This window comes from Amblyraja radiata, chromosome 6 (genome assembly GCF_010909765.2).
Source record: "Amblyraja radiata isolate CabotCenter1 chromosome 6, sAmbRad1.1.pri, whole genome shotgun sequence".
In the NCBI taxonomy this organism is placed as follows: domain Eukaryota; kingdom Metazoa; phylum Chordata; class Chondrichthyes; order Rajiformes; family Rajidae; genus Amblyraja; species Amblyraja radiata.
Genome location: NC_045961.1, coordinates 91,117,152 through 91,143,517, shown reverse-complemented (window position 1 = coordinate 91,143,517; position 26,366 = coordinate 91,117,152). Strand labels below are relative to the sequence as shown.

General features: G+C 43.7%; 1 protein-coding gene across 3 annotated transcripts in view; it reads left to right on the top strand.

Annotated features, from left to right (window-relative positions):
• Positions 1-26,366, top strand: part of c2cd3 (C2 domain containing 3 centriole elongation regulator) — a 113,542-nt gene that overhangs the window by 4,494 nt on the left and 82,682 nt on the right. For 2 of the 3 annotated variants that reach the window (XM_033023199.1, XM_033023197.1), the window contains exons 2-7: positions 634-903; positions 2,534-2,691; positions 4,092-4,321; positions 7,791-7,975; positions 17,564-17,699; positions 21,071-21,226. In XM_033023199.1, coding sequence (XP_032879090.1) covers positions 634-903; positions 2,534-2,691; positions 4,092-4,321; positions 7,791-7,975; positions 17,564-17,699; positions 21,071-21,226 — 1,135 coding nt within the window. The remainder of the gene's footprint in view (positions 1-633; positions 904-2,533; positions 2,692-4,091; positions 4,322-7,790; positions 7,976-17,563; positions 17,700-21,070; positions 21,227-26,366) is intronic. The other variant, XM_033023200.1, reaches the window with a different exon arrangement.

Below are 26,366 nucleotides of genomic sequence, written 5' to 3'. Positions count from 1 at the left end.
GTTACCATTCTTATTAAGATGTACAATATACCGTCATATTTTCCTGTGTTGCATTTTGCCTGCTACGTTTCTGTCTGTTCCGCTATCCTATTTTGTTTGCTGAACAATACGTGTCTAATATTATTAGCACATTAATAAGAAGCACATATTGCAGGATGGAAAATGTGCTTATTAATTATTGTCCATTCATCACATTTTTGTTTCATTCTAAGTACAATGTAAAAATTGTTCATTGCTCTTGGTTAATTTTCCTACTTTCTCCAAAATGATAATAATAATAATAATAATAATGGATGGGATTTATATAGCGCCTTTCTAATACTCAACATGGTCATAAAATGACTTCAGGACAGTTGCATATATAAATATTTTAACATTATGACATTCATAATTCATCTTTCACTGCTCCTCAGCATCAATTAATCTGCAACCATTAGTATTTTACATTATGGTACTTGCCATGTGATATTTTCAACTGCCAAAGGTTTAAGCTTGTGGGAGATAATATCTTCAATTTGAAATTATTTAATATGTTGATTATTACTGATATTTTGTATGCAACTGATATTTTGTATGCAACTGATAACACTATGAGACACCTTAACATCATCATAACATTAATTATGTTTACAGGAATAAGTGACGTCATACCATCTACAAGTCTGCCACCGCTTGTTGACGGTCAGATTCGATGTTTTCTAAGGATAACGGTCAGTAAAATCCTGTGGATCATTCTCAAACCACCAGTAGCCCCTCTTGTTAGACTGCGCTGGTGGGGTGAAACTTCCAATGGCACTTTGTTTCACCCAAGAGATTCTTCGCATTCTGAACCAAAATCTGTGAAAACTACTGCTCGATATGCTGTTCGCTGTGGACCAAGACAGTTCACTTCTTACCTTGCAGGTTAGTTTCCAATATTATTAATTTTATTTAACTATATCTGCAAGTTTTCAGTTTTCCTAGTTTTCAGACTCGTATCTTCTTTCCGATGGCAGGAGTGAAATGAGAGCAAGGACATGGTGGTGTGGGTCCTTTGATGATGCTGGCTGCCTTTTTGAGGCAGTGACTCCTGAGGTTTCCTTAGATGGTGGGGAAGTCAGTACCCTTGATGGATTGGGCAGCTTTCACACTTTTTACAGACTTCATTCTTGGGCATTTAATTTTGCTGAACTAGGTCAATATGCTCTCTACTGTACACCGCTGTACACGGTCAGGCAAACGCCTCCGTTGCCATGCGGTGAGAACAGAGAGGTTGAGAAGGAGTTTCTTCCCAGAGGCCATTCGGACTGTAAACGCCTATCTCACCAGGGACTAACTCTACTAAACGTTTTTCCTTCCATTATTTATTATGTAAAGGTATATGTGTGTTATGATTGTGTTTATAGTTTGTTTGGTTGTTTGTCTTTTTGCACAAAAGTCCGCGAGCATTGCCACTTTCATTTCACTGCACATCTCGTATGTGTATGTGACAAATAAACGACTTGACTTGACTTGACGACCTATAGATGTTCAAGAGAGTATTTGTTGACATGCCGAAATTCCTCAATCTTCAAAGGAAGTAGAGGCTTTCTTTATGATTGCGTTAACGTGCTGGGTCAAGGATAGAACTTTGGAGATATGCATGCCCAGAAATTTAATTTTTTTGTCTCTCCACCGCCGTCCTGTTGATGAAGAGCGATTTGTGGATCTTTGGCCTTCTTCTAAAGACAGCATTCAGTTCCTTGGATGGACAATATGCTGAAGTAACTCAGTGGCTCAGGCAGCATCCTTGGAGAATATGGATATGTGATGTTTCGGGTCAGAACCCTTCTTCAGACTGCAAATCAGTTCCGTGGTTTTACTGATGTTGAGAGCAAGGCTGTGCTGGCAACATTTGGTCAATTGATCTTCCCACATTGACTCGTCATCTTCTGTAATTTATACAATAAGCTTGTGTATTTCTAAGTGGGAATAGTTTAGGCTTATTGTCATATTACCAAGGCCACAGTGAAGAGCTTTTGTTTGTGTGCTATAAAATCAAATCAGATAATATACACAAATACAATCAATCCAAACTCAAGTGCATACGGTAAAATGAAGAGAAAGAGTACAGGATACAGTTCTTAACATTGGAGCAAAGCAGTACCAGGGGAATCTTCCATTGTCCACAATGCGGTAGGTTGGAGAATGGGGAATGTACCAATATCTTATGGAAGGACCTTTCAGAAACCTGATAACAGAGGGGAAGATGCTGTTCATTAGTCTGGTGGTACTCACTTTCAAGCTTCTGTACCTTCTGCCCAACGGGAGCAGCGAGAATAAGGAATGATTGGAGTGGAAAAGGTCTACATTGTGTTGGCTGCTTTCCTGAGGCAGCATGAGGTGTAAACAGTGGTGTCCGAGGTTGTAGGTTTTGGTGTTCCCGGAGATCAGCTACTCTTGCACATGCAGATGTGTATTTTTCATTTCTCGATTAATGTTTGTCCAGTAGCGCAACTGCTAAAACTAGTTTTATATTTACAAAGGTTTTTTTTTCATCTTTTTAATATGATAGATATGGGAGTGCTGGTATTGGAAGTGTTGACAAAGGCTGACCATCTTCCCATTGGTCGAGTTCAAATAAATGGAATTTCACAACTATCATCCACGTATGAAATTAGTGGATTTTTCACAATGATTTCACCTACCTCGGAGAAACTTGGAGAACTACAGGTTAGAAATGCTATTTGCCTTGGTACGTTTGATTAAGAAATGTGGTATTAAAGTTTGTGCCTTACTTGGCAAATAAAATTTCATGATTATTTATTTAATTCAGGAAATAACCGCGCACACAATCTTTTTTTCCCAATACTTTTTTCTGCTTGCTGATTTCCAAAGTAACTTTTAAGTGGTACTCAAATTCCCAATTAAACTCAAGATGGACAGATCCTTTCCCAATCAAACACACTGTACAACTAATTTGGCACTAAAAAACAGATGGTATTCCCTATTTCATGAATCGTGTTATATCCAATTAGTGTAATGAAAAGTGCATTATAGCAAAACCAAGTACACGGGCAACCAGTTTGGTGGAAGATGAATAAATTATTATGGTGTCACATGTTATCTCATGTAAAGGATGAGATCTCCAATTTTGAATTTCACAGTTCAAATGTGAATTGATGTTTATTGCAACCATCATTGCCTATCAGAGCATCGAGTGTGCTTGAATTTGCTTAGCTGGGGTTGTTTCCAAACAGATGGGTGGTGAGAGGACAAAAAAATGTAAAGGGTATGTTTTAATCAAGGTATTTAAAACAAAGGCCTAAACAGAGTGAACAGGAAGGGCCCACTCCCCTTTACAGAATAACCAGTTACAAGTAGAAGCGGTGGTGAAGAGTTGGGGAAAATAGTTTTGACCCAAATTGTGATGAGGGTTTGGAACTTGCTTCCTGAAGAGAGTGACTCAGTCACAGCATCTTTATAAAGAGCAAAAGCAAAGTAAGGATTCTGGAAACGATACCTGCGGAAGCAGTAGAATCTCATAATCGATAAGGCTATATGTAGAGTTCTTGGATATCTAGACCTCTCCTTTTGTGCTGTAAATATGTATGATTCCACAATGCAGTTTGAACTGAGTGTAGTTTTCAGATATTGTCACCAGTATAATAAAGGGGAAAAAATTCAGACAGAGTAATATCTAAAAGTGATTTGTTTTTGAGGGGAAGTAAAATATGTTGGCCTATAGTGTCATTTGTGGATCATTTGGTAACATCCATTCCCGAGTCAGGATGTGACTTGAGCATAAAAATCAAAACTGCAATTCCAGCATGCTGCCGAGGACATGCTTCCCTGTTGTAGTTTTTTTTTGGGGGGCAAGATGTTAACCCAAAGCTCCATCTCCATCAAGTGGATTAAAAAAATGTATTCATGCTTGTGGTTTCACTTCATGAAGTATTTCATTGGCTGCAAAACATTGAATGAAAAATGTGAAAGACTTTTAAAGTGTGCATGTCTACTTTAGTGCATTATTCACCTGTTATTTCATTCCCTACAGTGTGCAACAAAAATATTATGTGTTACATTTGCTGACCATTTATGTTCACTTGTGTTGTTGTTGGAATGATTTGAAGGTTTCACTTGCTGTGGAGTCGCTGACTGACACATGTGATAGTGGCAGTTCTAATCCAACTACTGACACAAGTATGGATGGTGGAATCACAGTTCAAAGTCCTGTCATGGCGCATACTTCAAGAGCAGGATCTTTAGAAAATCTCGTTGAACTTTCTGCTCCTCGCAAATCATCCTTAACCAGCTTAAGTGGAAAGGAGTCCCTGTCAAGTAGTGCTTCTAATACTCCAAGGTATCATCAAAATAAATCTTGATTTTATATTTTGTATATATTTTGCATGAAATAATGTGTTTCTTCCCTATGTTCACAACAGCATGCATTTCTATTGTATCTGCGTTGAAAACAATTCTTATGCCTCCTTAATTTTTTTAATTAGACGGACACAGGGCCAGAATGTGAATTTTGAGAATAATAAGGTAGAGAAATGTGTTCAGCCAGAGATTCAACAACATTGAGCCTAGATGGATTGAAGTAGCAGCTCCCTTCATCATCTAGGCTCAATTGTGAAAGAAGCCAGTTGAATTGAGATGATGGCAGATGTGAAGTGAAATCAAAGGGAAATTTAATAGATGCAAACTTCACAAAGGAAGATGTAAAGAAATTAAGACATGGGTGTTAGCAATAAGAGGTTAAGTAAGTAGAAGGTCATTGTAGATCAGTGCATGCTCCTTTAACATAGTGACCTCACCCCGGGGTGACCGCTGTGTGCGGTTTGGTAGTAGTGGTCATGCAGAGCGTCCGGCACCACGACCTTGTGACCCTTCACCACCACGCCGTTGTGCAGCACCAATTCGTCCCGAACCATTAAGTAGGGCACGGCACCGGCCGGTAGGGAAGAGCGTCGGTCAGGCCAGCCACGGCGGATGACGCCCGCAAGCTGTTGCAGGGCAGGATCAGCGGCAGTGTGTTCGACCAGGGACTGCATCTGCCAAGAGGGAACAATGTTAACGTTCAGCACCATCAGGTCAAACGATTCGTATGGATGGCGGGCAACGGAAGGGAGCGGCGCACGGGACAATGTGTCGGCCACGAACATCTCCTTGCCCTTGCGGTACACAATGTTGAACGTAAATCGTTGGAGCTGCAGCATCATTCGCTGCAACCGCGAGGAGGCCGCATGGATAGGCTTGTTCAAGATAGAGACCAGCGGCTGGTGGTCAGTTTCAATGGTGAAAGTGTTGCCCAGAATGTAGTCTTTGAATTTGGAGCATGCGAAAACCACGGCAAGGAGCTCCTTCTCGATCTGAGCGTAGCGCTGCTCAGCAGGGGTCATGGTGCGAGAGGCATAGGGGACAGGCAGCTGCCGATCGTCCTGGAGCTGCAGGCAGGCAGCACCGAGTCCGAACCGAGATGCATCGCAGGTGAGGACGATTGGCCTGTTCAGGTCAAAATACGTTAAAGTCGGGGTGCGAGCGAGCTTGGACTTCAGGGCTACGAATGCAGACTGGTGATGCGGTAGCCAGACCCAGGCATTGTCCTTTTTGATTAGCTCCCTCAGGGGGGCACTCAGTTCGCTGAGGTCAGGTATGAACTTACCCAGGTAGTTGACCATGCCCAGAAAGCGCTGCAGGCCGGGCACGTCCGTGGGAGCGGGCATTTCGGTGACCGCAGCAGTCTTCTGGGGGTCTGGCTTTAGTCCCCTGGCCGTGAAAACGTGGCCCACGTACGTGACCTCCTGAACGCGGAACCGACACTTCTTCGGGTTAAGCTTGAGATTGATCTCACGAGCCCGGTCCAGGACTTGACGGAGGTGCAGGTCGTGCTCAGCGACGTCCTTCCCGTATACCAAAATGTCATCAACAATAATAGCGCATGGCAACCCGGCAAACAGCTGTTCCATGGTCCGCTGGAAAACCTCGCTTGCTGAGTTGATCCCGAAGGGCATGCGAAGAAAACGAAACCTGCCGAAAGGTGTGCTGAAGGTGGTTAAGAAGGATGAACGTTCATCCAGAGGGATCTGCCAAAAAGAGCTCTTGGCATCTAGGACCGAGAAGACTGTGGCTGGACCGACCTGTGCAGCGACGTCCTCCACCGTCCGCATGGGGTAGTGCGGGCGTTGGATAGCAAGGTTCAGGTCCTTCGGGTTGATGCAGATCCTGATCTCGCTCGCATCTTTCTTGGCAGCGACGACCATGGTGGAGACCCACAGGGTGGGTGCGCTCACCTCCTTGAGAATGCCAGTGGAAACCATATCACGAAGTGTGGACTCCACGCGGCCCTTCATGGCAAAAGACACACGGTGGGCCGGTCTAACCACCGGGTCGACCCCCGGGTCAACAACGATCTTATAGGCACAGGGCAGTTTGCCCAGAATGTCATCGAAACGGTCGGGATACTCTATCAGGGGGTCCATGGGGGCCTGCACCAGGTGGACGTCGCGGTGAAAAGAGACCAATCCCAAGTCCTGGCATGCACGGGCGCCCAGCAGGGTGACGTTATCAGAGTCCAGCAAGAATGTTTAGACTCCTTCTAGGAGCAGGGACAGGTTTCCCACGAGAACGACAGGCTCCAGAAAAATGGTTAAGTTTCCCGCAGGAGTTGCAAGTTTTACCCAGCGCTGGGCAAACGTTGTACTGGTGCGAGGAGAAATTACAATTTTGGCATCGACGAGGGGTGACCTTAGCGGGAGTGGAGGGGGTTAACTGGCGAGGCGGGCTATTGATCCGCCGGCGGCCAACGGTACCGGTGAAGTTGATGTCCTGGGACGGCGGGTGAGATACGGAGCCGACAGCAGAGGCCATACGAGCAGAATGCATGGCATCCTTTAGCGTGAGGTCGGGTTTCATTAGGAGATCTTCGCGCAGCTTTGAGTTTAGGAGACCGTTGACCAGGACGTCCTTGATCAATTCGTCCGTTGTAATCGCTTCAAGGCGGCACCGCCGAGCCATATGTCGCAAAGAGGCAATGTAAGCGTCAATGTGCTCACCGGGAACCTGACGTCTTGTGAAGAACTTGAAACGCTCAATAATGTTATTGGTGGGAATGTCACATAGGGCAGTAAATTTGGTCATGAGACATACCGGGTCATGGCGGTCCTCCGGAGGGACGAACTCGAACGCCGCATAATGTTCCATAGCCTCCGGACCAGCCAGGTTGAGGAGTAGGTGAGCCTGTACCACAGGAGTGGCACCAGGATGAGCGATAGCGATGTAATGTTCATAGTCGCGCTGGAAGACAGTCCAGCGGTGCACGATGTCCGCGTCAAAAACGAGCTTGTCAGGACGACGGCACGAGTTAGCCATAGTAAAATGCAAAGGTGGGGAAACAACTGGGAGAAACAAATAATAAAATAAAGCCGATAAACAGGAGACGCAAGTCTACCGCGCTGACACCATGTAAAAGGACTTGTTCGACACACAAAGTCTCTTACTAAGTATCTTTATTAAGTCACTACACACATTGTGCTCTAGCTGTCCGTGGTCATCACTGGGACTAGAGAGCGAGCTAGAGGCGGGGAAGCTACAATTATACAGGAGACAATGGGGAGTGGTTAGTAGTGGTGAGGTCACTATTTAAAGGAGCATGCACTGATCTACAGTCATGAGGAAACTTTTTTTGGATTGTGTTAGATTATGCCTTGATTACCGTTTTTGTAGATAATTACATTTAGAAGGCTTGCCTTTGGGGCACAGTTCATCAGAAAACTAATGCGAGGAAAAATAATTTTTGGCTCTTTGTGTTTTTCTCACCTGCCTCTCAGAGGAAGAGATCATTTGTACTTCCAGGAAAATGCAAGAAGTTCCACAAAGACTGGTACATCTGAAGCTAAGGAACTGCTGAACACGGCTCCTTTGGCCTCTGCTGTGACATTTGCCACTGGCAGCAAGAGGACAGATAAACATGTACTGTCATCAAAGAGCCAGAGTACTAAAAATCTGATTTCGGGTAAGTTGCTAACATGAAATCTTATTTTAAGCAAGGTACTAAATGAGTACTTTGCATCTGTATTCTACAAAGAGTAGAACATGGAAGATCGTGCGATCAATGTGGGGTATACCAGAGCTTGCTTTCCCTGGAATGATGGAGGCTGAGGGGTGATCTGAAAGAGGTATTAAATTATAAGGTGCAAAGGTAGGATACATGGTCAGAATATTTTTTCTTCCATGATAGGGGTATTAAAAACAAGAGTACATAGGTTTAAGTTGAGAGGAACGAATTTCAGTGCGGATTTGAGGGGAATTTTTTTGGGGGGACTGGGTCGACTGGGCTTGTATTCACTGGAGTTTAGAAGGTTGAGAGGGGATCTTCTAGAAACATATAACATTCTTAAGAGATTGGACAGACAGGAAAAATGTTCGCCATGTTGGGGAGTCCAGAACTAGGGATCACCGTTTAAGAATAATGGGTAGGCCATTTAGGCCTGAGATGAGGAAAAACTTTTTCTCCCAGAGAGTGGTGAATCTGTGGAATACTCTGGCACAGAAGGCAGTGGAGGCCAATTCACTGGACGTTTTCAAGAGAGAGTTAGATTTAGCTCTTAGGGCTAACGGAATCAATGGATATTGGGAAAAAGCAGGAACGGGGTACTGATTTTGGATGATCAACCATGATCATATTGAATGGCGGTGCTGGCTCGAAGAGCCGAATGGCCTACTCCTTCACCTATTTTCTATGTATACCGAGTGGTTGTTATGTGGAACTTGCTGTAAAAGGAGATTGTGGGGTTAGATATGGTCACTGATTAAAATTTGGACAGGCACTTGAATAGGCAAAGCATATTAGGATATAAACCTTATGTGGTAAGAGGATTTAGTGTAGTTGAACAAAAATGTTGTCATATAACTGTGGGCTTTATAAAAAAATGTTTGTCTGTTCTTCTTAATTTGTTTGGATACCACCTTTAAATTTATTGTTTGTAATGTGTAAATATGCTGTGTGAGAACCTTTGCTGAGTTGGTTGCAGTTAAATTTGATGGATAAACCTTTGGGGATGGGTGTAGCCTGCAATTGTTCTGACCAGTGATTTACAATTCACAATTTATACTATTTTTAACTTGGTGTGCAAGAGTTTGTTGGGTAGGGGAGAGTTGGTGTTAAAATGACCGCCCACTAACTGGTATCAGAAATAAAAATATTACCATCTATTTATCAAATCCCGCCATATTGAGTACCACAAAGCCCAAAATTTCACCTTCTCTCAGCCTCGCGTTGCCTCAGTCCCTTAAATATTGTACATGGGTCGCCCTTCCTGACCATTAATTTCCTTTACACTTATTTTTGCCACTTTCCCCTAACAATGAGCAATATTGATCACTGTTCTTACATGTTGTCACCTCACTTACAGCATTCATTTATTCTACAGTATTATGGAGCATATTATTGTTCCTCAGATCCATATAATTTCTTGCATATGTTTCCTTTTGAATACCTGATATATTTTACACCTTGTTAATATTTTGAGCACTATGCCACAGTGCAAAAGGAATATCAGTGCAGGACTCTCACTTAACTCTTTTTCTCTGTTGTCAGTCGGGCAACCTAGGCAGCTTTTTAGGTTGCCAAATGACAGTTTAGGTGGTCATTTAAGACGGCTTGCATGACGTGTGCGATAATGTGCTCGGACAAAGTGCGTAGTTACCAGTCGGAATTATGCTCAATGAAGCATTCACATATTATTTCTACTTCAAATAAAGTCACAAACTAAACATATTCACCAATCAAGACATGATATATACCACAATGACATGCAGCAAAATTATAATACAGTATATACAGTATCTCAACTCTTTTTACACGTTGCAATGAATGCAATTTCTATTATTTCTTTCCACTTCCAAACAAAAATGTGGTTGGATTATTCAGCGTATGATCAACCTCGATGAGACCAAGCGCAGGCTTGGCGATCGCTTCGCACAACACCTCCACTCAGTTCGCAATTACCAACCTGATCTCCCGGTGGCTCAGCACTTCAACTCCCCCTCCCATTCCGATTCCGACCTTTCTGTCCTGGGCCTCCTCCATTGCCAGAGTGAGGCCCACCGCAAATTGGAGGAACATCACCTCATATTTCACTTGAGTAGTTTACACCCCAGCTGTATGAACATTGGCTTCTCCAATTTCAGGTAGTCCTTGCTTTCTCCCTCATTCCCCTCCCAATCCCAGCTCTCCCACAGCCTACTGTCTCCGCCTCTTCCTTTCTTTTACCTGCTCTATAGATGTTGCCTCATCCGCTGCTTTTCTCCAGCTTTTTTGTCTACCAACGGGATCCCACCACTGGCCACATCTTCCCTTCTCCTCCCCTGTTGGCTTTCCGCAGAGACCGCTCCCTTCGTAACTCCCTGGTCAATTCGTCCCTTCCCACCCAATTTCTCCTGGCACTTTCCCTTGCAACCACAGGAAATGCTACACTTGTCACTTTACCTCCCCCCTTGACTCCATTCAAGGACCCAAGCAGTCTTTCCAGGTGCGGCAGAGGTTCACCTGCACCTCCTCCAACCTCATCTATTGCATCCGCTGCTCAAGGTGTCAGCTGCTCTACATCGGTGAGACCAAGCGTAGGCTTGGCGATCGCTTCGCCCAACACCTCTGCTCGGTTCTCAATAACCAACCTGATCTCCCGGTGGCTCAACATTTCAACTACCCCACCCATTCCGAATCCGACCTTTCTGTCCTGGGCCTCCTCCATGGCCAGAGTGAGGCCCACTGTAAATTGGAGCAGCAGCACCTCATATTTAGCTTGGGCAGTTTACACCCCAACGGAATGAACATTGACTTTTCCAATTTCAAGTAGTCCCTGCTTTCTCATCCCCTTCCCAGCTCTCCCTCAGCCCACTGTCTCCGCCTCTTCCTATCTTCTTCCCGCCCCCACCCTCACATCAGTCCGAAGAAGGGTCTCGACCTGAAACGTCGCCTATACCTTCGCTCCATAGATGCTGCCTCACCCGCTGAGTTTCTCCAGCATTTTTGTCTACCCATTCACCCAAGTTCTGTTATCCCACTTTCCTCAGTCACTCCCTACACATTAGGGGCAATTTTACAGAGACAAGTTAACCTACAAAGCCTATGCGTCTTTGGGATGTGGTAGGAAACCCACATGCTTGCAGGGAGAATGTGCAAATTCAACACAGACAGTGCCCGAGGACAGGATCGAACACAGATCCCTGGCGTGGGAGGCAGCAAGTCCACCAGCTGTGCCACTATATTTTGTTTTCCAACACACAAAAAATTATACGTTGATAACTTTGGTTACTAAAAAAAAGAAACTATCCATTTTCTGTCTTAAATCTCTTAAGTGATGCTATGTCCCCCTTTACAGCTACTGTATGTTTTAATTCAGTTCAAGACTATGGGGCAGTACATTGGCCATAAAGTTGCTGCCTAAAAGTGCCAGAGACCCAGAATTGATCCTGAATATGGGTGCTGTCTGTATGGAGTTTGCTCCTTTTCCCTTTGATTGTATGGGTTTTCTCCGGGTGCTCTTGTTTCCTTCCCCATTCCAAAGGTGTGCAGGAACCTTTTTCAGACCCAACCCAAAACGTAATATTTTCCTTTTTGTCCAGAGATTCTGTCTGACCTGTTGAGTTACTCCAGCTGTTTGTGTCTATCTTCAGTTTAAACCAGCATCTGCAGTTCCTGCCTACACACACGATACTATACGATAGAAGTTTGTTAATCACAGGAGGGAAATTGTGTGTGTGTGTGTGTGTGTGCCTATATATATTATATACACACACACACACACACACATATATATATATAACGGGTCCCACTTAGTCTAGTATATATATATATATATATATGGTAATTATATATTATATATCTCTCTGTATTATATTATATATATATATATTTATATATCTATAGCTCTTCCTCTCTCTCTCTGTGTGTGTGTGTGTCTCTCTGTCTCTCTGTCTCTCTCTCTATCTCTCTCTCTGTCTCTCTCTCTCTCTCTCTCTCACCTCTCTCTCTCATCTCTCTCTCTCTCTCCCTCTCTCTCTCCTCTCTCTCTCTCTCCTCTCTCTCTCTCATCTCTCTCTCTCTCCCCCCCCCCCTCTCTCTCTCTCTCTCTCTCTCTCCTCTCTCTCTCTCTCTCTCTCCCCTATCTCTCTCCGCTCTCTCTCCTCTCTCCTCTCTTCCCCCTATCTCTCTCTCCCCATATATCTCTATTACACCCATATATATGCTACACACATATATATTATACCACATTATAATATTATTATATACACACCATCTATATTATATATATATAACACATATATATATATATATATACACATATATATATATATATATACACATATATATATATATATACATATACATATACATATATATATATATATATATATATATGTATATGTATATATACTAGACTAAGTGGGACCCGTTATATATATATATGTGTGTGTGTGTGTGTGTGTGTGTGTGTGTGTGTGTGTGTATATATATATACTAGACTAAGTGGGACCCGTTGGGTCCCAGCATCACACAGGAGGGCTGGTCATCCAACGCAATATTACACCTCTCCACCAATTCTAATATTGGTGGCCAGTTGGGGGGGGGGCTTTCTGGAGCGCTAGTATGGGTGTTGTGGGCTGAAGGGGCTGGTTTCCAAAGGGCTAGTATGCAAATTGTGCGCCAATTGGATTCTTGGGCTGGCGTCTCAGTCAATCAAGCCTGTTGTGCTGGCAACTCACTCACGGCTGGTAGTTGACTCACGGCAAATCCTTGAAATTCTATTTCAAGCAGGGTATAAGGCCACCAAATTCAAGTGCAGTTTCTTACCACTTCTAGCAGGGTGCAAGGCCACCAAATTCAAGTGCAGTTTCATACCATTTGAAGTAGGGTGCAAAGCCACTAAAGACAGCGAGTCGTGACCTCTCCCTCGTCCATCTTGCAGAGACTGAGCCACACCCACATTTCCGGGTTTTATAACCCCTCCCCCCACCACCAGAAAAGGTGTGGCTTTCATGGAGTGATTGACAGGAGAGAGATTCTCAACATTTAAAAAAAAACTAATAACACTTTGATGGGAAGAATTCTCTGCACCTGCTCAGCGGAGGGGGACTGAGTAAGATGGCCAAAAATCACAGCCGTAAGTGGTAGCGTTTTATCTAAAATCAATATACAGTGCAAACAGGAAGTAAGTGCATTTACAGTAGTGCCTTTTAACTTCAAGCCAAAGCACCCAAGCCACCATTTGCAGTAAGTAGTGCCTTTTAACTTCAAGCCATTGCATCCAAGCCACCATTTGCAGTAAGTAGTGCCTTTCAACCTCAAGCCACCATTTGCAGTGCCTTTCAACTTAATGCCAAAGCACCCAAGCTACAATTTGCAGTAAGTAATAATAATAATGGATGGGATTTATATAGCGCCTTTCTAATACTCAAGGCGCTTTACATCGCATTATTCATTCACTCCTCAGTTACACTCGGTGGTGGTAAGCTACTTCTGTAGCCACAGCTGCCCTGGGGCAGACTGACGGAAGCGTGGCTGCCATTCTGCGCCTACGGCCCCTCCGACCACCACCAATCACTCACACACATTCACACACAGGCAAAGGTGGGTGAAGTGTCTTGCCCAAGGACACAACGACAGTATGCACTCCAAGCGGGATTTGAGTAAGTAATGCCTTTCAACTTAATGCCAAAGCACCCAAGCCACCATTTGCAGTAAGTAGTGCCTTTCAACTTCAAACCACAATTTGCAGTAAGTAGTGCCTTTCAACTTCAAGCCAATGCACCCACGCCCCCATTTGCAGTAAATAATGCATTTTAACTTCAAGCCATTGCACCCAAGCCACCATCTGCAGTAAGTAGTGCCTTTCAACTTCAAGTCAAAACTCCCAAGCCACCATTTGCAGTAAGTAGTGCCTTTCAACTTCAATCCAAAGCAACCAAGCCACCATTCGCAGCAATAGTGCCTTTCAACTTCAAGCCAAAGCTCCCAAGCCACCATTTGCAGTAAGTAGTGCCTTTCAACTTCAATCCAAAGCAACCAAGCCACCATTCGCAGCAATAGTGCCTTTCAACTTCATGCCACCATTTGCAATAAGTGGTGTCTTTCAACTTCAAGCCACACCCAATCCACCATTTGCAGTAAGTAGTGCCTTTCAACTTCAATCCAAAGCAACCAAGCCACCATTCGCAGCAATAGTGCCTTTCAACTTCAAGCCAAAGCTCCCAAGCCACCATTTGCAGTAAGTAGTGCCTTTCAACTTCAAGCCAAAGCAACCAAGCCACCATTTGCAGTAAGTAGTGCCTTTCAACTTCATGCCACCATTTGCAGTAAGTGGTGTCTTTCAACTTCAAGCCACACCCAAGCCACCATTTGCAGTAAGTAGTGCCTTTCAACTTCAAAGCTCCCAAGCCACCATTTGCAGTAAGTGGTGTCTTTCAACTTCAAGCCACACCAAGCCATCATTTGCAGTAAGTGGTGTCTTTCAACTTCAAGCCACCATTTGCAGTAAGTGGTGTCTTTCAACTTCAAGCCACACCCAAGCCACCATTTGCAGTAAGTAGTGCCTTTCAACTTCAAAGCTCCCAAGCCACCATTTGCAGTAAGTGGTGTCTTTCAACTTCAAGCCACACCAAGCCATCATTTGCAGTAAGTGGTGTCTTTCAACTTCAAGCCACCATTTGCAGTAAGTAGTGCCTTTCAACTTCAAGCCAAAGCAACCAAGCCACCATTTGCTGTAATAGTGTCTTTCAACTTCAAGCCAAAGCAACCAAGCCACCATTTGCAGTAATAGTGCCTTTCAACTTCAAACCAAAGCTCCCAAGCCACCATTTGCAGTAAGTAGTGCCTTTCAATTTCAAGACACACCCAAGCCAAGCCAACCAGGGGAGGGGAGGGGAGGGGAGGGGGGGGGGGCGCTTTCTGGAGCGCTAGTATGAACCATTTTAGAACGAATAGACATTTTTCTTGCAAGCTTTAGAACCAATAGAGACACTTTTTGTAAGCTTTAGAACCAATAGACTTTTTTGCAGGCTTTAGAACCAATAGACATTTTTTTGCAAGCTTGAGAACCAATAGCCATTTTTTTGCAAGCTTTAGAACCAATAGACATTTTTTTTGCAAGCTTTAGAACCAATAGACATTGTTTTGCCAGCTATAGAACCAATAGACATTGTTTTGCAAGCTTTAGAACCAATAGATATTGTTTTGCAAGCTTTAGAACCAATAGACATTGTTTTGCAAGCTTTAGAACCAATAGACATTGTTTTGCAAGCTTTAGAACCAATAGACATTGTTTTGCAAGCTTTAGAACCAATAGACATTGTTTTGCAAGCTTTAGAACCAATAAACTTGTTTTGCAAGCTTTAGAACCAATAGACACTTTTTGCAAGCTTTAGAACCAATAGACATTTTTTTTGCAAGCTTTAGAACCAATAAGACATTTTTTTGCAAGCTTTAGAACCAATAGAGACATTTTTTTGCAAGCTTTAGAACCAATAGAGACATTTTTTTGCCATGTTTAGAACCAATAGATATTTTTTTTGCAAGCTTTAGAACCAATAGACATTTTTTTGCAAGCTTTAGAACCAATAGAGACATTTTTTGCAAGCTTTAGAACCAATTGAGACATTTATTTGCAAGCATTAGAACCAATAGACATTTTTTTGCAAGCTTTAGAACCAATAGACATTTTTTTGCAAGCTTTAGAACCAATAGACATTTTTTTGCAACCTTTAGAACCAATAGACACTTTTTGCAAGCTTTAGAACCAATAGAGACACTTTTTGCTAGCTTTAGAACCAATAGACATTTTTTGCAAGCATTTTAGAACCACTAAGGGCACTTACATTTGAGTAGACGTGTTCTGTGTTATTCACAACTCAGAGAAATGTGACCCTCTGCCTTCCTCCAGCTTGCAGACACTGATTGAGGCACACCACTTCCTGGTTTTATAGTCCCTCCCCCCTGCCGCCAGCGGGGGCAGCAGAGAGAATGGGGAATTTTGTAAAAACATTATCTCTGTCATTTTTAATCGACGGGAAAAATCCTCGGCACACATGCGGCGGAGGGGGGCTCTGAGCAAGGTGGCCAAAAATGACGGCCATAGGTGGCGGCGTTCTCTCGGAAATCGCAGCACAGAAGGCCAAACCCGGTCAAGAACAGACTTTTAGTAATATAGATATATATAAATATACACTGTTTTCTCGTTTATAGCACAATGTTTACATATTCTGTTGTGCTGCTGCAAGTAAGGATTTCATTGTTCTAACTGGGACGTGAGAGACTTGACTCTTGACTTACGTGGCTAATGTGTGGGACAGCGCTAGTATACGGGTGATCGGTGGTCGGCGTGGACTTGGTGGGCTGAAGGGCCTGTTTCCACGCTGTATCTTTAAATTAAACTAAAAACACTAAAACCAGAGGAAATCTAAAGAAAGGTCTCTACCCGAAACATCACCCAATTTCTTCTATCCAGAGATGCTGGCTGCTCCATGGAGTTCCACGGCACAATTAAAGCATGGAATAATCTTCACCCTACCATAGTTACCCAACCAGACGCAACTAAATTTAAGATAGCTCTTTTTTCCCCACGAACCCTTTTTTGCATGTCCAAGTCAAGAGTCAAGATAGTTTTATTGTCATGTGTTTCAGATAGGACAATGAAATTCTTGCTTGCTGCAGCACAACAGAATATGTAAACATAATACAGAACAGGAGATAAAAGTTCAGTGTATTTATATACCATAGACCATACATAAACACAATAAATAAACAGATAAAGTGCAATAGGCTGTTATTTTTCAGAATTTGGAGTTTGGTGGTGGAGGGTCCACCAGTTTAAATTCCATTTGGAATATTTTTGGAGGACCAGGAAACCAAGAAGCAAGAGTTACTCCAGGGAGTTACTCCAGCTCCAGGGAGTGATTCTGCATTGGTTTTCAACGGTCGCGGCAAGGCGGCGACCGGACAGCAATGGCGGCCACATCTCCCACAATGCAAAGGGAGGGAGAAAGTCCCCGCCGCCGACCAGTTGTCATGGCAGTGCGCATGTGCAGGGGGAGGATGTTCAGGCCGTGGCAGTGCACATGTGCAAGGTGGTCGGCCGTGCCGGCGGATGAGGAGCGGGCGGAAAGCAGAGAACCGAGAATCGGCAGCCCGGACATGGATACGGATGGCGGGCGGAGACGGAGAGTGATAGAGAGCGAGAGAGATAGAAAGGGGGGGCCCCGCTCAGAGTTGAACGATAGGTGTCCCGGGTGCTTGCCAAGCCGGGCAAAATGGCACAGCTTTTAAGTTGCCCGGCGGGACTTTAGGTCGCCATTGGCACCCGGGCAACCATTAATTTCAAGCCCTGCAGTGATGGGAAAACTACTGAGAGGGTGCAGCTTTCGAGGAAGACTCCTGTGTTTACAGTTGTTTAGGTTCACGTACTTATATAGCATAATCAAAAACAAACATTATCGACTAAGCACTTTGAAGTTTCACGTAGAAAAGGTTTTGATGTAAATTCATATTGTTATAGTAGTAGAGAATTCTTGCAGTTGTTCACTCAATTAATATTTTTCTTTGCAGTTCTATTAGACCGAGGTAGCAAATTGCGAAATGCGATGGTGGTTTCGGCAATGAAAACTGTTCCTGATGGTGTATCCGGATTAATGGATGTTCCTTCCTCACCTCAATGTCATCCTATGGATGTACCACAATCAAAGTAAGCTTGATAAAACTCTGAGTGGTTGCAAAACTCTTTTTGTGCCTTAATAAATATAATCAATGCCTTCAGCAAGGCATTTCATAAGGTAGCCCATCAAAGATTTGAATGAGTATGTAGAAGACTTAATTAGTAAGCTTATAGATGACACTAAAGTGGATGGTATTGTCGATAGCGAAGATGATTGCCAAACATTGCAGCAGGATCTTGATCAATTGGGCAGGTGGGCGTTTTGGGAAGTCAAGCCAGGGCAGGACCTACTCAGTGAATGGCAGGGCCCTGGGGAGTGTTGTAGAGGGATCTAGGAGTGCTGGTACATTGATACTTGAAAGTGACATCACAGGTAGATTGGGTGGCCAAGAAGACTTTCAGAACATTGGCCTTCATCAGTCGGGGTATTCAGTATCTAAGTTAACTTGTTACATTACAGTTGTATAAGATGTTGGTGATTGTGTTTTGGAATATTGTGTTTAATTTTGGTCACCCTGCCAGAAGAAGGATGTTATTAAGCTGAAAAGAGTGAAGAAAGGATTTATGGAGATATTGGAAGGACTTGCGGGCCTGAGTTATTGGGAGAGGCTTGGCAGGCTTGGACTTTATTCCTCGAAGTGCAAGAGGCAGAGGGGTGATCTTATGGAAGTATATAAGATCATGAGGAGAATAGAAAGGGTGAATGCACAGAGTCTTTTACCCAGTGTAGGGGAATCAAGACCAGAGCACGAGTTTAAAGTGAGAGGAAATATTTAATAGGAACCTGAGGGGCAACTTCTTCACACAGAAGGTGGTAGGCATGTGGAACAAGCTGCCAGAGGAGGTAGTTGAGGCAGGTATTATATCAACATTTTAAAGAAATTTGGCCAGGTACATGGAAAGGAAAACTTCAGAGGGATATTGGCCAAACACGGGCAGGTGGGACTAATGTAGATAGAGCATCTTTTTCAGTATGATTGGTTTGAATTGAAATTATTTCTTCTTTGTTGTATTTTCCTCAAAAATCCAATTCATGTTGTACCATTTTCAATGATTTGGTTACAATGTGGGATCTCTGCAGATAGTGGGGCATTCATGCAGACGGGGAAGAAAAATGCTTCTGCATTGCACAGCATTCATGTTCAGCATTTATTCCGATATACCATTACTCATTTCCTTTCATCCATGACTGATGAAATTAATCTTTAAATAAGCTCCAAGTATCATTTCTATGGAAAGGCAGTTTGATTGTTAATTTGTTTTATATTAAATGAAAAGTCAGTTTTTTGCAAATGTGAGTGGAAAAATTGTATTTTAAGTTTTTTAAATTGGTCAGAGGAGTAGAGAAATTTACAAAGACCAGTGATGTTAATAGACATTATTTGGTAAAATATTCAAAGGTTTATAGGTCTATTATTGCAATGTGCACCAATTAAGGTACAGTGATATTCGATTTACAATACAGCCATACTAAAAAAAAGCAACAAGACACACAACTACATAAAAGTTAACATAAACATCCACCACAGCAATTCCTCACATTCCTCACTGTGATGGAAGGCAATAAAGCTGACTCCCGAAGTCGGTCCTTAACCAGGGACCGCGAGCTCCACGAGTCCCTGCAAGCTCCCGAAGTACGTCCCCAGCAGAGGCTGCCAACTGCACGATGTTAGGCCGCAGTGCAGACGGAGATACAATACAGGAAACAAATCGCATCTACGTCAAGGTAAGAGGTAAAAAAAAAAGGTAAGAGGTAAAAACAAGTTTCCCCCAACCCCCTCCCCCGTTCCCCCCACATAAAACAAGCTAAAGAACACTAAAACATCCATTTAACACATACTAAAAGAAAGAAAAGGACAAGTCAGACTGTTGGCAAGGCAGCCATTACAGGCGCCATCCGGTGGTTATATTTGTGTTTATTGATAAAATACATCAACTTGCTTTCCAGTTTCCATCACAAATGATCATTTAAGCTTTTGGCTGTATCATTCATTATCATTAAACCGTGAGAATTAATATCCCTTTTAAATCCACCACCCAAACTTGCTAAATCATCAATTTCAACGATGACACCTGCCAAAGATTAATCAGAATCAGATTTTATTCGTCAAGTATGTTTTGCAACATACGAGGAATTTCACTGGCCAGATCAGTCATACAATTAAAAGCAACATACTCAAAAACAGATTTTAACATTAATATCCACCATAGTGACTCCTACACATTCCTCACTGTGATGGAAGGCGAAATAATGTTCAAGTCCTTCCTATTGTTCTTCTGTGGTCCTGGGCTTCTTGACGGGACGGTCTTGACTCCCGTAGCCGGCGGCATTCTGGCCCTCCGCGTCGAGGCATTCAGCTCCTGCATCGGGGGGTTGTCAGCTCCCCCGCGCCGGGTGATCGATCCTCGCGTCGGGGCTGGTCGAACCTCCGGAGTTCCGGACTAGCCTCTCCCGAGACTGCAAGCCCTTGATGGTAAGTCTGCAGGCCACGGTGGGAGCGATCCCAGGCAAGGGATCCGCTCCGAAGTTAAGTTTGCGCCCCGTGATGGGGCTCACGACAGTCCGAGGAGACCTCCAGCTCCAGTGATGGTAGGCTGCAGAGCCCGGAGAATGTGATCCGAAAATTGATCACATCTCCGGGAAGGTAGGAATTTGAAAAAAAGTTTCCCCCGATCCCCTCCCCCCACATAAAACAAACCGAAGTACATTAAAACAAACTTTTAACAAACGCTAAAAATAACAAAAAGATGCAAAAACGAACAGACTGCCGGCAGGGCAGCCATCTCCCCGGCACCCTGTGGTGAAGAGAATGAGAATTAAATATCTGAAAATAAAGTGGAACTGCATAGTCTGCTCAATGTACTAAATAATGATGACATCAAGGGATTTATCAATGATAATAATTTATAAGTTATGATAATTTGCTATTTGCAATGTTATTTGAGCCCTTGAATGAGATTGCTGCTTTAACATCCTTTATTATTTGTTCATTATTAACTCATATTTGTGGATTAAGAAAATGTCTGAAAGTGAAAACTGTTCAAAAATTGTCTGACATCTGGGCATCACACAGAGCACAGCAAATAATTACAATTTGTTTAACAGACTACAATGCTTTGAATTATGTGAAATAACATAATTTAAGAGAATAGCCCTAGTCCATTAGATGTGCTAAATATTTCCATGATGGACCTGTCATAAGGTTGTTCACCTGCAAGTCATCGAATTGTGCACACTTTTTTGAGGTGAACATTTGTCATGATTATGAATATATTTCTCACTTATAGTTTCTAAATGCTGGCCACCCCACTTGATGTTTTCAAGCTCATGTGATTAAGTAATGCAGTATTTCGCAGTTATAAACAGTTGTTCTCTAAATCCCTTTTTTCCCTCCCTTAAGAATACATCAATCTCCTTCGGGAAAACTCTTTCATAATTTGCCCGAATCTGAAGAAATGTTACCATCTAGAGATTTTTTACTGCCTTCTCCTGAATACTCATTTAAAGAACGTTATCCCAACACTGAGGCCACAGCTATCAATTTACTTCTTGGGAGGTAAATACTGGTTTAACTTGTTAATTAACTATTTTAATTTGTTTTGTAGTTGAACTTTGCATTGGTTTCAATGTTTTCAGGTTGGTAATACAGGTGCACAACCTTTTATCCGAAATTCCGGAAACCGAAATGCTCCGGAAACCGAACATTTTTTCCAGGATGTCGTCTGCACACCAAAGTTCGTGTTTGGCGCCAAAATTGACCCGAAACAACCCACGGTCAACCCAGGTCTGTACTACTGTAGCGGCTGCCTCCTCCCCGGAGACCGGGGAGACACTTAAACATCTGTAAATCATTGCTTAAATGTTAGTCAGTTAGTTTGGAGGGCTTTTATGTGAAGGGGGGGGTGAAGGGGGAAACTTTAATTCTTAGTCCCCTACCTGGTCGGAGAGGCGGGGAGCGGGCAATGCCTTACCGGGTCGCCGTGCGGTAAGCTCCGTGGCGCTGTGGCCGCCGACTCCCAACATCGCAGAGCTGGGGCTGCGGGCGTCCGGCCGCTGGCGGCGCCGGTTGGAGCTCCGACCCCGGCAACTCTACCCTTGGCTGCGCGGCGCTCCAAATCCAGCGCTGCCGACGCCCGCAGCCCCAGCTCCGCGATTTTCGGAGTTGGCGGCCACAGCGCTCTGGAGCTTACCGCACGGCGACCCGGTAAGGCATTGCCCGCTCCCCACTGGTATCCCAGCGCTGTGGCCGCCGACTCCCAACATTGCGGAGCTGTGGCTGCGGGCGTCCGGCCGCGGGCCGCGCTGGATTTGGAGCGCCGCGCAGCCAGGGGTAGAGTTGCCGGGATCGGAGCTCCAACCGGCGTCGCCCGCGGCCGGACGCCCGCAGCCCCCAGCTCCGCGATGTTGGGAGTCGGCGGCCACAGCGCTCCGGAGCTTACTGCACGGCGACCCGGTAAGGCATTGCCCGCTCCCCGCCTCTCCGACCAGGTAGGGGACTAAGAATTAAAGTTTCCCCCTTCACTTCCACCACCCCCCACATAAAATCCCTCCAAACTAACCGACTAACATTTATGCAATGATTCCCCGGTCTCCGGGGAGGAGGCAGCCGCTCCAGACTTTTCAAGCCGCCCGTGCTACCTAACTAATCTACGCTAAAAATCTTCCATTCCGAAACCCGAAAAATTCCGAAATCCGAGAAGTGTCTGGTCCCAAGGCTTTCGGATAAAAGGTTGTGTACCTGTAATGTAAAAACACACCTGTGTCAGAGGTTCCACAATTAAGAGAAACTAGGAAGTTAATTTGTACATAAGGTAATGGATGGGTAATAAGTTCTGCTTGGGGCATTCCATTAGAATTAATTATATTTTTCTTCCTGGTGATTTAAAGGGAAGAACTATAATATCTAATAATAATTAAGTATTATTATCTAATGCAGTAATTGGGGAATCCCAGTGGTAAAATTACAACTATAGAGATTGATATAGAGCAAAGAGTAGGAGTAAACAGGTCCATTTCAGAATGGCAGGCAGTGCCTAGTGGGGTACCGCAAGGCTCAGTGCTGGGACCCCAGCTATTTACAATATATATTAATGATCTGGATGAGGGAATTGAATGCAACATCTCTAAGTTTGCGGATGACAGGAAGCTGGGGGGCAGTGTTAGCTGTGAGGAGGATGCTAGGAGGCTGCAAGGTGACTTGGATAGGTTGGGTGAGTGGGCAAATGCATGGCAGATGCAGTATAATGTGGATAAACGTGAGGTTATCCACTTTGGTGGCAAAAACAGGAAAGTAGACTATTATCTGAATGGTGGCCGATTAGGTAAAGGGGAGATACAACGAGACCTGGGTGTCATGGTACACCAGTCATTGAAAGTAGGCATGCAGGTGCAGCAGGCAGTGAAGAAAGCGAATGGTATGTTAGCATTCATAGCAAAAGGATTTGAGTATAAGAGCAGGGAGGTTCTACCGCAGTTGTACAGGGTCTTGGTGAGACCACACCTGGAGTCTCCTAATCTGAGGAAAGACATTCTTGCCATAGAGGGAGTACAGAGAAGGTTCACCAGACTGATTCCTGGGATGTCACGACTTTCATATGAAGAAAGACTGGATAGACTTGGCTTGTACTCGCTAGAATTTACAAGATTGAGGGGGGATCTTATAGAAACTTACAAAATTCTTAAGGGGTTGGACAGGCTAGATGCAGGAAGATTATTCCCGATGTTGGGGAAGTCCAGAACAAGGGATCACAGTTTAAGGATAAGGGGGAAGTCTTTGAGGACCAAGTTGAGAAAATCATTTTTTACACAGAGAGCGGTGAATCTGTGCAATTCTCTGCCACAGAAGGTAGTTGAGGCCAGTTCATTGGCTATATTTAAGAGGGAGTTAGATGTGGCCCTTGTGGCTAAAGGGATCAGGGGGTATGGAGAGAAGGCAGGTACAGGATACTGTTGGATGATCAGCCATGATCATATTGAATGGCAGTGCAGACTCGAAGGGCCGAATGGCCTACTCCTGCACCTATTTTCTATGTTTCTATGATACCTGTACTCTTGAAGTAAGGGTCATAGAATCATAGAGTTATGCAGCATGCAAACAGGTCCTTCGGCCCACCATGTCCATGATGCGCAAGTTGGCCTTTTGGGGATAGTCCTATTTGGCTCATATAACGTTCTAAATCTCTAATTTCCATATATGGGCTATCTGTTGAGATTCTTCCAATTAAGTTTATCAGGTACAACTGATGAGTATTGAAGTGAAATTCGGGCTTTCATTTAAAATGTTCTGTTCCATCTAAATTTTAAAAAGCTGTTTCAAGGCACTTTCTGCATGATTATTCATTCACAGTAGCGAGTTAACCTACCACCAGCAGATCTTTGGGGTGTGGGAGGAATTGAGCCCATTAAGGGGAAACTTGCGTAGTCACAGGATTACCCTGGGTTAGAATTGAAACTGGGTCACTGGAGATGTCTAACATCAGTACTAACTCTTTAACTATCATACTGTCCAGATATGGCATCTTAAATGCTGTATTGCAAATCCTTGAAGAAGATTCTTAAAATGTGATTTTATTGCTGCATGAGATAATAATAAACTTCCATAAAGATTTATTTTAAAGTTAGTAAATTTCTGCCTTGGTGGTTTATGGTTTTGTAGATACTGGGAGACTACAAGAGTCTGTCATGGTACAAGAATTGCAATCCTGACCATCTAGAAAACCAACAGTCTAAAATTCATTTGGTTTGTGTAACATCTTGTTTTTTGGAAAGATGAAAGTTCTCATGAGATGTGAATTTCTGATGGGATGGGATGTAGTTAACTTTTGTGTCAATTTATTGTTCTACAGGTATAACGCAATGGAGCATTTTTAACAAACTCATCAATTTAAATTCAATATGTTTGCAAGATAAAGATATCTTGATTAGAAAACATAGAAAATAGGTGCAGGAGTAGGCCATTCGGCCCTTTGAGCCAGCACCTGCATTCAATATGATCATGGCTGATCATCTAAATTCAGTACCTCGTTCATGCTTTTTCCCCATATCCCTTGATTCCTTTAGCCCTACGTTAAATCTACTGTAACTCTCTCTTGAAAACATCCAGCAAATTGGCCTCCACTGCCTTCTGTGGCAGAGAATTCCACAGATTCACAACACTCTGGGTGAAGAATTTTTTCCTCATTTCAGTTCTAAATGGCCTGCCCCTTATTCTTAAACTGTGACCCCTGGTTCTGGACGCACCTAACATCGGGAAAATCTTTCCTGCATCTGGCCTGTCCAATCCTTTAAGAATTTTATATGTTTGTATAAGATCTCCTCTCGTCCTTCTAAATTCCAGTGAATATAAGCCCAGTCAACCCATTCTTTCATCATATGTCAGTCCCGCTATCCCGGGAATTAACCTGGTGAAGCTATGCTGCACTCCCTCAATAGCAATAATGTCCTTCCTCTAATTAGGAGACCAAAATTGCACACAATACACCAGTTGCGGTCTCACCAGAGCCCTGTAAAACTGCAGTAGGACCTCCTTGTTCCTAAACTCAAATCCTCTCGCAATGAAAGCCATTAGCTTTCTTCACTGCCTGCTGTACCTGCATGCTTACTTTCAGTGACTGATGTAAAAGCACACCCAGGTCTCGTTGCACCTCCCCTTTTCCTAATCTCACATCATTCAGATAATAATCTGCCTTCCTGTTCTTGCCACCAAAGTGGATAGCCTCACATTTATCCACATTATACTGCATCTGCCCACTCACCCAACCTATCCAAGTCACCCTGCAGCCTCATAGCATCCTCATCGCAGCTCACACTGCCACCCAGCTTTGTGTCATCCGCAAACTTGGAGATGTCACATTTAATTTCCTCGTCTAAATCGTTAATATATATTGTAAATAACTGAGGTCCCAGCACTGAACCTTGCGGCACCCCACTAGTCACTCCTGCCATTCTGAAAAGGACCCCTTAATTCCTACTCTTTGCTTCCTATCTGCCAACTAGTTTTCTATCCATTTCAATACCCTACCCCCAATACCATGTACACTAATTTTGCACACTAATCGCTTGTGTGGGACCTTGTCAAAGGCTTTTTGAGTCCAGATACACCACATCCACTGGCTCTCCCTTATCCATTCTGCTTGTTACATCCTCAAAAAATTCCACAAGATTAGTCAAGCATGTTTTCCCCTTCGTAAATCCATGCTGACTTTGACTGAACCTGTCACTGCTTTCCAAATGTGCTGCTATAACATCTTTAATAATCGACTCAAGCAACTTCCCCACTACCGATGTAAGGCTAACTGGCCTATAATTCCCTGTTTTCTCTCTTCCTCCTTTCTTAAAAAGTGGAGTGGAGCTACCCCCAGTCGACAGGAACTGTTCCAGAGTCGAGGGAGCATTGGAAAACGATCACCAATGCATCCACAATTTCTAGGGCCATCTTCATGAGTACTCTGGGATGCAGAGCCTCAGGCCCTGGGGATGTATCTGCCTTCAGTCCCAACAGTTTACCTAACACCATTTCCTGATTAATGTGGATTCCCTTCAGTTCCTCCCTTCCACTGGATCCTCGGTCCCCTAGTATTTCAGGGAGATTGTGTCTTCCTTAGTGAAGACTGAACCAAAGCACTCGGTTAACTGTTCTGAGGATTAGAGGAAGTGTGGTTGACCAAGAGATTTGACTAAGTTGTATGTTTCTTAGA